This window comes from Capsicum annuum, chromosome 9, assembly GCF_002878395.1.
Source record: "Capsicum annuum cultivar UCD-10X-F1 chromosome 9, UCD10Xv1.1, whole genome shotgun sequence".
Lineage (NCBI taxonomy): Eukaryota > Viridiplantae > Streptophyta > Magnoliopsida > Solanales > Solanaceae > Capsicum > Capsicum annuum.
The window spans coordinates 22366985-22379035 of NC_061119.1; the positions used below are offsets into that span (position 1 = coordinate 22366985).

The following is a 12051-nucleotide window of genomic DNA, read 5'->3' on the forward strand; positions in this document are numbered from 1 at the left end:
TCATTTTGTAGAGTACCTTTTTATTTTATTTGGTTTCATGTCTCTGATATTGTTTTGTTTTCGTTTAATCCTTGGGCAAGGTTGCAGATGAGGTCACATGTCATAATTAATGTTTACTCGTATCTGTATTCATGAGATGTGCGATGAATATTAAATCATAGATGTCATGATAAAATTATGTGCAGAGAAGTAGCGAAGACAAAAGCATAAATTGCAATGGTCAGGACTCATGACTCAAATGGTCTAGTCCAAAATAAGGTGAACTGCAACCTAGTTTTGTAATAAATAGTTCATGATTATAAATAGCTAGGATTCTTTTCTTAAGCTTAGATTATTTTTGATGAGTTTATACTTGAGAGTTTATTGAGCTTGTTGGGAGCTTCGTTGATTATTTAAAAATATTGGTTGCGACGGGTTCAATTTCTCTCACGGTCTTCGTAGGAGATATTGTTTGTGGTAATCGAAAGAAAGATTCTCATATTTAAGAGTATATCTTTGGGTTGTCCTTTCTTTATCATCTTTTGTGTCTATCTATCTATTTTTCAATTTTATTATCTTTCCATTATTATCGTTTGATTTCCGTATTTTGTCTCGTATCGTAACTTCAGACCCAAAGGTCCAAAGAAGAACAAGAAACAAAAGGTTCAATTTGAAGTTTGAGTACGGTAACTTTTAAAGGCGTGCCTGGTGTCATTTCCTATGTTGCTCAAACTATTCAAAAATACCACCAGGTACATATTGATCCTTCAGAAGTAGTGTATTTTTTGGAGGAAGAACACGGGTGCGGCAACATTTTCGAGAGTCCGAGCAATATAGGTCATTTCCACCTCTATATTCACTGATATTTGGGTCTTTCATTTATAAATTAGCAGAGGACTTCAAGAATAACATGAAAAGAAAATTGCTACACAAGATAGATATTGTGAAGTGAATTTCTTGAGAACTCAATTGAACAGAAAACACTGCACCAGGCAGGTTCAAATATAAATACAAGATGAACACAGCAGAACTAGGCAATATCATAGCCGATACAACACTAAATGTTCCGTTGGCATCACCTTAGACAGCTCGATATGAGAATGCTTTTTCTACCTTGAGAGTTAAGAAAAGAAACCCAAAAGCCGATAAGCAAAGGGCAACCAACATAATCACTAACATTGCCTGCAACGAAATGTAGGGGCCGAGGAAATAGACTATGGCAATTGCAAAGCTCTGCCAAAGCTTAAGTTGGGCAAATGCTCCTTCCTGTTCAGCACCATATGATTAGATGTCGCATGTAAAAACGATTATCCAACGAAAGACTAACATAATATTAAGTAACAGAAAGGAATAAGATGCCTTTAAATAGAATTCAGCACATCATTAACATGAATCTTGAACAACAGTAATGCTTATACCACTTTGGTCGCATGGCACCAACTTTACAAGCTACTCCAAGACCACAAGGGATTGCCATTAAACTACATTCAAGCATATCATTGCTAAATGCCGAATTGTAAGACCACGTTTTTCTAAACTCTATTGAGCATGTTAAAGCGTATGATCATCTCATCTAAAAATTTAGGGGTCATTTGGTAGAGTGTATTGAAAAACTAATGCATGCATTAGTTTAATGTGTATTACTAATACCTTGTTTGGTATACTTTTGCACCCTATGTGTGACTACTCTATTGTGTATTAAGTTGTGTATTACTAATACCTCAAAATCCATAGTATTAGCAATGCAATGGGTCCAATACATGCATTAGCATGATTAAAGACACTATTGTCCCTAAAAAAAAAATCACATCCTTTCCAACATATATATAAAGGATATTTTTGTAAATTTTTTTTTTTTTTTAGAAATTATTTAATTCATGTTATTTTTAATAAATCAAACCAAACACTGCATAAGAAAAATACAAGCATAACTAATGCAAGCATATCTAACACAAGCATTACTAATACAAGCATTACTAACACACCATATTTTGCATTATTCTTATACACTCTACCAAACGACCCCTTAAGGTCTTAGAGTGAGCGGGCTTATAATTTACTAATTATGTCTTCAACACGCATTGTGCTATATGTAAAAGTGTGTTTAATTAATTATGTCCTTTAACACGCCCCCTCACATGCGAACCTGATTATTTTTTCATGGCCAAGCAAATGGAAATTCCTTTTATAACGAGTATTATTGAGACTCGAACCCAATACCCACTACAACAAAAAAGACTTTTAGTGGCAAGAATAATGCACTTTAACAAAGTACTAAAGTTTTTACCGTAATTAGTTGATTGCCATTGGACCCAAATTCAGTATATGCTTTCCTAAAAGGTTGAATTGTATGACTACATATAAAAGCTTAAGCTATTAGGAAGAGCACACTATTATTACTTACTTATATCTACAACAAAGTACGATAACAAGGGCAGTAGAGCCTCCAGACACGTGTACATTTAACAAGGGCAGGGTCACAGTTTTTCTAACCTACGTCACTGGACCTAGTCAGTGCATGCCTTGCCTCACTGTCTAAGCCAATTTTTTTGTACTAGTTTCTATATAAGTAATTTGAGAGAAAAATAGAAAGACCTATCAGGTCTTCTCCTGGTCTGCCAAAATCAAGACCTATATCAGTGAACAAGATCTTGAATACCCATAAAAACAATGTCCAGGCCTCCTTCCTTCCCGAGTAGCACTTGAGGTGGTCGAAGCTTACAATACTGGTAATATTTTGACATTCAATATTATGCATGAATTCATTGGTGATGATTATGAGGTTTTAAATTTTCTTGATAAGAGGCTTCACCCTGGCCCCTGGCAGTCTGATGTAAGTTACTTTGCACAGCGACTTATATCAACTATCTTTATTTGTCATCCACATTAATTTCATGACCATTTTTACTTTTATAAGTAGATAATAGCTTTGAATTAGCCGGAGGGAAAAAAACACTAGGTGACTTCTTCCCATCTGCCCAAGTCTTGGTAGATAGAATTACTCGGTACTTGTGCTGGTGAAGGTAGCAGATACAGCGTGGAACTAGCCGAGGCATGCAAGCTTGCCCGGACACCACGGTTATCAGGCAAAAAACGATTGTAGCTTTAAATCAGCTGGATAACATAAACAAAATGTTTTGAGGCAATCATACAGTATTGTAATATGAAGGCAAAGGCTTCAAATCATATCAACCACCCAAAGTATCATAGTCAGGGACTTGGGGTGGGGTGGGGCATCATATTCAGAAACTATTCCCAGACGTCAAACAACTACAACAAACCCAGTGTAATCCTAAAAGTGGGGACTGGAGAGGGAAATAGAGAGGTTGTTTCCAAGAGACCCTCGGCTCAAGGAAAAGCAAAATCTGGGAGATGTCAAAATAATTGAAAAGGTTGGCAAATTAGTACCAGATCATCCTTGAAGAGTATCCCGAGCAATGCACTTAGCTGGGTATTCAAGACTCCATCACCTATTCCCCACAAGGCTGCAATGAAAAGTGGATAAAGTGTGCCGAGAACTCCACCAGTCACGCTACAATGGAGGAAAAACAATAAGACTTGAAGTACTAAAGTCAAATTCTTCCAAAAAGTAATAAAGGGGACATTACATGAGACAAACCTTTGAGTCAGTAGAATCCATACCAATACAGCACCTTGAACTAAAGCTCCACCCGAGACAATTATCGAGATAGATGAGAGACCAAAGGTAAAATGCCCAGTCACCAGAGAACACTGAAACAATGTCCACCCAATAATACAGAAGAACAATTATCACAACTACATATCAGATACATGTTTTTGCCTGGACACTACCATCAAATCTGACATACCCACAGTTCTACCGAGATTGTACATGCAGAGTTACAAATTTCGAAGTAAATTTGAAGAAGCTTACTGTCATAAGGATTGTCTGAGATTTGCATGAACCTATTTGAAAGCATTACAAAATATAGCCTGATGGAATATCTAAAAGCTGTATAGTTTTGTAACAAGCTAGATAAAATTAATAAGCAACCAAACCAAGGTAGCGAACATTGCACAATTTCGACATAGTATGTCAATCCACTGGGTCAGTTTTTTTTTCCTATTAAAATTTTAAAATTCTCTTTCACATAAGCATGCTTTGTTTTAATAAGGTAAATAATTTTATCACTTCCTAATATAAGCAGTACACTTAAACATGAATAAATTTTGTTCCAGACAGTACGAAAAATTCAAGCAGGTATCAAGATTATGTAGATGTTCAGAACTTCCTGTAACTAAGTTTATGGAAAAGTATGAAGCTGGAGCTGCCCCAACCTAGAAAAGGCACAATACATGTAATTTATGAAATCGACATTTGATTACAACATAATTTACCACCTATTAGCACTATACAAGGAATTTATAAATTTCTCAGACAGAATTTTTTTTGTATCATAATGACTTAAATGCACCTAAAAATACAGCTAGTAGATCGTTTGCAATGACAATTTTACGGATGATGTGTACTTTAATTAGTGCTCAATTCGCACTGCCAATATCCCTCACGATCATCAATTACTACCTTGGACTACAGTATATTCACTACTACAACTACCATAGTATTTGATTAAGATGTTTCCTATTGCAGATCTTAAATTTAAAAGTAAAAATGAAACAAAAGAATAAAAAGAAAAATAACGAAATAAATAAAATTTATAATTAAAGGCTCACAACTAGACTAGAAACACAACTAACGAGAATGTGAAAAGGACAAATCTAGTGCTCCAATTTCCTTGTGAAAAGGACAAATCTAGTGCTCCAATTTCCTTGTAGAAGACTGAAGAACACATCACAGTGATGGCAAACATGTCAATAAAATGCATTCCAGTACCATAACGAGTAAATGTATTTTGCTCAAAGAACACAGTCGAACAACATATCGAGTCAATCTGTCACTAAAGACTGAATTAGTCTGTTACTGCATTTGCATACTTACAATTGCATCAAAAACCCCATATACGGCCATTGCACCACCAACACCACTCTCTCCCATTGTAGGCTTAACGAGATACTTTGTGAATTCAGCCCTGAAAAACATTGTAAATTAAAATAACGGAACAGCACAAGAAGCTGCAAATTCTACTGTAATGAGCCATCAGAAGTATCCTTTACCATACAAATGCTTGTTGTAAGCCTGAATATGCAATAAGAGGGATGATCAAGAGCATTCTTATGTCTTGTAAGAGGGTAATAATAGACTTGAGCAAAGTTGCCACAGAAGAAACAGAACTAGCAGAGGAGTCTTGCTGTCTTGCCTCCTCTTTACCAGTTCTCTTACTTAAGAAGCACATTAGAATGGCACCAAGGGTTATTGTACAAACAAAAACTAAGAAAAGTACAGTTTTGCCGCTAGTGCTTCCTCCCTGTAGCAACGTAAAAACTAACAAATCTTAATGAGAGACAAAAAAGATCTTGAGCAGTTGAGCATTTAATCTGAGTAGATGCTTACCTCTTTGTCTCTCATCAAAGCAAGAGTGAAAAGATTTCCCACAAACTGCAGATTATTAAAGTTATGTGCACGGAAATATTATGCGAGTCGAAATATATATCAAGAAGCTTTACTTGCATAGTACGTAAAAGGTACCTGATGACTTGCAAACATTCCATAGAATACACCATTGAATTTGCCAATTATAATTGCTTCATTCAAGCTATGATCATTTGCATGACTGCGTGCCGTGGAAGTAAGATATGTCCCCTAACCACAAATGACAAGATTAAGGTTGTTGCTGAAGCCCAAAAAAAAAAAATCAACTTATAAACAAAGTCATACCTGCCCAACCCATATTATAGAAGCAGCAAAACCCAGGTATAAGGAAGCTGGGACCATGGTATACCTACAAAATAGTCTATCAACTGCTGACAATTGAAATTCACAAACAACTTAAACAAACACGTCTCAAGAAAAAGAATACCCAAAATCTTTACAAGGTGCTAGCTTTAAGTAAACAAACATAACCAACAACAGATGGGTAGAAGAAAAAGAAAATTGGAAAAATGTGTAAATGGACTAAATTTATATCTATCTTTGACACAGGAAAGATAAGTACATCCCAAATAGCTGATACTCAAGTTGAAACAGAAACACTTTTAAGTAATAATAATTTAAAAATCACATAGGAATGAGACAAGAATTAATCTCGTATCATAGAATCAAGATGACAGAACTTTTAAAATGTTCTGACCATTTGTGAGGTATGTTAAAGGTCATTGACTAATTTCCATAGCATTACGCACTTACGAGTCCAAAAGAAGATATTTATAGCTCAGAAAATCAAGAGACCACATGTCTCATAGTAAAATAGAGGAATACACATGAAGGCGGAGAATTTAAGGAAAGTAAATTCTACACTTGAAGTGGAACCACACTAATGTATCTCATGTCCTAGATGCTGGAAAAAAAATTGAGTCACTGAAGACACGGTAGAACATATCTTCAGCTCCACCACTGATACAGTTTATTTTCTAATAGTCACTTTAGTTTAAGCATTTCATTCACCTTGCACCTTCACTGCCTTCAGAACATAATTACTGCAAGCTCCCAAAGTAAACCTACGAGAGTTCAAGAAAGGCAAAAGTAATAATAGGATGCTATGTCTTAGTACATAAAATCATTTTCAGAACATGAAAGATCCTGCACCCAAGGGCGTGACCTAGTAGTCAATGAAGCGGTTGAGAACCATGAGGTCTCAGGTTCAAATCCCAGCGGAGACCAAACAAACACTAGGTGCCATAGGTCCTAACCTAGGTGGACAGAGTTACCTGGTACCTGCTGCTGGTGGGAGGTGACAGGTATCCCATGGAATTAGTTGAGGTGCGCAAGCTGGCCAGGACACCACGGTTATCCCCCCAAAAGATAAAAGTGCCTGCTAATGTCTTGGATGGCAGAAATGGTTGCCTAGCAGTGCATCAAATCATATTAAATGTTGTCACTTTGGACCACATGCACCAACCATATCTTCTGTTCGGGACATAAGAAAAGAGGCTATTTGCCTGATTTGAACTGAACTTGGGGCAAGGAAGTCTTAAAAGTTTTCCCCTAGGATATGAAATTTTAGAGCAATCAGAGAAAAATTTTAGTCATAAAACACACTAAGTTTTAAAATCATGATAAAATAGCTCGAGAAATCTGAAAGATGCAATACAGAGGCGACTGATTTAAATTACATTGACTTTAGTTGTTATGGAGCAGCGAAGCAGCTCCCAACTTGGTTCTGATGATTTTGCCAAGTGAAATGTAAGGGGGGACAACAGAGTTATCCAGCACAAACGACAAGTCATCATAATCTTCCAGGTCCACATACATCTATTGAGCATCATACCCAACTAAATAAACTCCTTTACAACACATTTGCCAGCTTGCCACAACCACAAAGGGAAAAAATGATATTTGAACAAGCCCCTAAAATTAGTCCAGTGAAGGAAAAGATTCAAGCTTTAATCACACTATGATTCAAGCTTTATTTTTGGGTTGAAGAATGCTTTCAAGTGTAGACATCCGTAATCTGTTGTTTATGCATTGCTTTGTAAAAACGAGCATCCATAATAGCTGAGCAGTGACTGGATGTGCATCATCATGCTCTCATAGAGAAAGCAGACGTTGCTACTGTTTTAGGGGCTTTAGTTATCACATTCAGTTAACCTATGAATAGCACAGCTTCATCCTCAAACATTCCTTCATCTTCTTCAAGAGTCTGACTTATGTTTCCATAGTTTTGCAGTTTATCTTTCCTCCATAACCTACGAGAGCAGACTTTTGATTTGAATATGTGATAGTAATTCCATGATGGAAATGTGCCTAAAGATAGATGGCGTGTTATGCCCTGATAATGCTGTTACTACTTATTTTAACATCTAGAGGACAACTATAAACATAGGTTTGGCTGGCTTCTAGTTGACAACGTATAATTCTTATTGCAATTTCATCTCGCTATTAATGCCTCTTTAACTATTTGAAACTTTGAATCCCGTCTGAAGAGCTTATTGGATTGCTTTCTCCGGCCGTTCTAAGCACACTTGAAACAAGGCTAGACCATTGTTGAAGGTCTCCCAGGGGCTAGGGCCATCCATGGTCTCTAGCTCTGTAACCACTTCAATAAACTTCTTCATGGCTAATGCCACAGCCTCACAAGGACGAATATGAAATCTATAAACCTCTATAATTAGTCCAATGGAGTAAAAGACTCATGTTTGGACTCACATTAAGGCTCCATAAGCGCACAACCATTGTTAAACATAATTCCAGTTACAAACAACCACAATCACAACTCACTCTATGCAAGGAGTTAAATTTGTTTTGCATCACAATCCTTGCAACCTCAATGTAGCCTAATCGTCCTCTGTGATCACAGATATGATTTTGGAAAAGCAAAATGCAACAACTTACCCAGTTTAGTTTAGACTGTCACAGACCTTACTCCTACCTTGGGAGGTAGAGAGGCTGTTTCCGATGGATCCTCAGCTCAAGAAAATAACAAGAGTGAAGAAACCAAGACAAAGTATTACACAAGGCATGACAAAGCATACTGAAAAAGGAATAGCAACTACAATAAAATAATACAATAAACGAATTACAAGGGACAATCCACAGTAAGACAAATCAAACAACATACCCAGTGTATTCCCACAATATAGTAATAGAAGCCGAAGGAACAAAAACCTACAAGAGTAGAAAAAGCAAAATGCAATAAACATAACCAGAACATACCAATTGGGCATCAAATTGGCTGCTACAAACAACCAATAGCCAGTACTTCCAAGAATCAAAGCATTCTTTGATCCAAGCTTCCGAACCACCAGTGAAGCAAATATTGAGCAGAACATAAACGACAAATACAATATCCCCAGTGAAATAGTCCCCAAATTTCCTTCCTGAAACACATACACAAAAAAAAACTCAAACTTGCTCTCACTTCAACTTCTAAGCTCGCATTTGGCCATGGATTTTGGAAGTAGATTTTGAAAATTTATCTTCAAATATCTGTTTGGCCATGAAACTTATTCAAATTTAAAAAATATGATCTTCAAATATTTTCAAGTTCCCAAAAATGGGACTGATCAGTTTTGGATTTTGGGACTACAGAGAATTTCAATTTTTTTCTTTTTCAAGTAAAATGCCTGTTCAAGTACAACTTCAACAACAACAACAATAATAATCCCACAAAATGATGTCTGGATAGGGAGGGTAAAGTGTGCACAGACCTTACCAGTAGGGGCCGTTTGGTTGGGAAAGAGTTATCCCGGTATAATTGATCCCGTGATTAGTTATTATATGGCATAATTTATTCCATCACTATGGTATAAATGGTAGGATAAATAATACCGGTACTAACTAATACCTCCAACCAAACATGGGATAAAATAATCTTTCATTTTATCTCGGGACTATTAATCCCTTGTATCTCATGCCAAACGACCCCTACCTACCTTATAGGGAGAGAGGCCATTTTCGATAGACCCTCAGCTCAGTCAAGTACAACTTCAAATTCCAAAAATTACGACTCCAAAAACTCAAATTTCAACTTCAAAATCTATAGCCAAACAGGAACTTATAAATCACCTAGTACCAAAATCACAATTTAACACTAAATAACCCCCAAAAAATTTCAACAAAACTCAAAAAGCATACCGTATTAATAGTGCTTTCAAGATTCTGAGCAGCCCCATAAGCCAAGAAAATCAACAAAAAAGCACAACTCATAATATAAACATCTCTTTCATGATTAATCACAATTGGGTTCTCATTCTTGAAATTTTCAACAACAAGGGGTGTTTCCTCATCCATAGTAGCCATTGCCCAAAAAAAGAAAAGGTACCAAGATTACAACAAAAATACCCACAACCCACCAACAAATATATGCACACAAGTGTGTGTGTGTATATATATATATATATATATATATACAGCTATATTTTTCTTTATTTTTGTCAAAGGGGAGAGAAAGTGAGTGGCAGCATTTGCCGGCAAAAGAAGTACGAAGAAAAGAACATACAGAAAGAGCTTAACAGAACTGACGAATAAGACAATAATAAGAAAAATTCAGCTGCAATAGATTATTGATTGGCATCTATAAATATTTGTTGAGAAAAAAAATTTGGAACAAATCAAGATTCTTTTTTTCCAAGGGGAAAAGACAAAAAGGTTTTATTTTTATTTTAGTTTAAAGTGTAACAACTTTCAGTTTTAGGAATAAATAAAAAAGAAAGAAGCAGATGAAACATGATTGTAGATTCACCCCCAAGTTCTCTTTGATTGAAGATTCTTGGAATTTTAACTGTAAGACTAAACTTTCCGGTTTGCTTTTAGCTTACCATCTTTTTAAAAATATTTATTCAATTTAATTTTCTATTTTATAAAATTAAGAAAATATTACATTCATTAAATAATTTAAATGACTAAATAAAATATATATATTCAAATAAGTAACACTGACTTAATAAAATAATTTTTTAATAAATATCTTCTTAAGAAGCGCATCAAATCAGCAAACAGTCATTCAAATTTATGATTTTCAGAGTTTTTGGGTCATATGAGAAAGTCATTTATGTTGTAGTTACAAGAGAAAATTGAAGGAAAGGTGTTTTTAAGTCTTGAATGAATGATTGGTGACATTGACTAATTTAAAGGGTCAAACATCATTAGGAAACTTGATTAAGTTAATTGTGGACTTGATTAATATTTTCAAAACTTTTTAATCTTTTCAAAAATACAAATCAACCCAATCCACACCCCTTTTCAATCCAAATCAACCAGTCTCTCTCCTCTCTCTCGAGACAGCTTCTCTTAACTCTCTCCCAACCAACAGTTCTGCAAATTTCTCTTTTCAATCCTCGGCCACTTCAACCTCCGACGATAAATAGTTGGGCTTCGAGTTCCTTTTCGACTTCAACCCTCAATCGACGTGACAACCTTGCTCTCCGGCCACAACAACTTCGAATTCTTCAACCTTCAATCGACGTGACAGCCTTGCTCTCCGACCACCTTTCAATCCTCGGTGACTTCAACCTCCTACGACAAATAGTTGGACTTCGAGTTTCTTTTCAACTTTAACCTTCAATCGACGTGACAACCTTGCTCTCCGAACACAACAGCTTCGAATTCTTCAACCTTCAATCGACGTGACAGCCTTGCTCTCCGGCCACAACAACTTTGAATTCTTCATCTTTCCTTTTCTTCTTTCACAGGTAAAAAATTATGGCTTTTTTAGTTTTGAAGAAAATGAGGAACTTGAGCCAACTTCTCTTATAGTATTGGTTAACAATTATAATATTTGCTGCTTTAATTTGAAATACGGTTCTTCTGTTTTTGAAGTAAATTATGATTTTTTATTATTTGTAGCGTTTTTTTGAAGTTTGATTTTTGTTTTTTGTGTTTATAAAAACAAAACAGCGATTTGGGTTGGTTTATTCTGTTCTTGTTCTTGGTAAAAATGGTGATATTGCTATTTTTCTGTTGAACAAAATCGTGCTACTATTTTTTGTTTTCTCCAACAGATTATCCATCTAGTGCAACATATTAACCATCTGATGCAACAAATTATCATATGATGCAATAGATCAACTATCTGATGTAACAGAGGAACTATCAGAATAAAATTCTGGTGCAATAGATTAATCATTTGATGCGACAGAGGAACTATCGGATAAAAAATATAATGCAACAGATTTAGCATATGATACAACAGTTTAACTATTTGATGCAACATATTAACTATATGTTGCAACAGATTAACCATTAGATAAAAAAATCTGATGCAACAAATTAACCATCTGATGCAATAGAGGAACCATCGGATTAAAGATTTGATGCAACAGATGAACCTCCTGTTGGATAAAATCCTATCAAATCTTCCAACAGGACATGTCTAAGACTTGATTTTTCTAACTGATCATTCATCTATCGTGATAGACGACCCTTCTATTGGAAGAAATCTAAAAAATATTGACCGTTGATAACTGTTTCAATAGATCATTCATGTGTTGTAACAGATGTGTGACCTGTTGCACAAACCATTCATCTTTCTCAACAGATGAGTGATATATTTTGTA

The 12051-nt window shown here is 35.5% G+C and overlaps 1 protein-coding gene across 1 annotated transcript; it reads right to left on the reverse strand.

Moving 5' to 3' along the window:
• Nucleotides 1-918: 918 nt before the first annotated feature.
• Nucleotides 919-10291, reverse strand: LOC107842960 (UNC93-like protein 3). The gene is made up of 10 exons (XM_016687047.2): nt 9632-10291; nt 8711-8874; nt 5777-5840; nt 5588-5701; nt 5453-5497; nt 5116-5366; nt 4940-5030; nt 3599-3711; nt 3388-3511; nt 919-1245 (listed from the first exon to the last, which is right to left on the reverse strand). Exons 1-10 carry the CDS (start codon nt 9794-9796, stop codon nt 1060-1062), a joined length of 1317 nt encoding a protein of 438 aa, XP_016542533.2. The 5' UTR covers nt 9797-10291; the 3' UTR covers nt 919-1059.
• Between the last annotated feature and the right edge of the window lie 1760 nt (nt 10292-12051).

Coding starts and splice junctions, on each gene's coding strand:
- LOC107842960 (XM_016687047.2), bottom strand. CDS start 9,796: ATGGCTACTATGGATGAGGAAACACCCCTTGTTGTTGAAAATTTCAAG. Junction 8,875..9,631: donor TTGAAAGCACTATTAATACG/GTATGCTTTTTG, acceptor TATGTGTTTCAG/GAAGGAAATTTGGGGACTAT. Junction 3,512..3,598: donor TGGATTCTACTGACTCAAAG/GTTTGTCTCATG, acceptor CCTCCATTGTAG/CGTGACTGGTGGAGTTCTCG.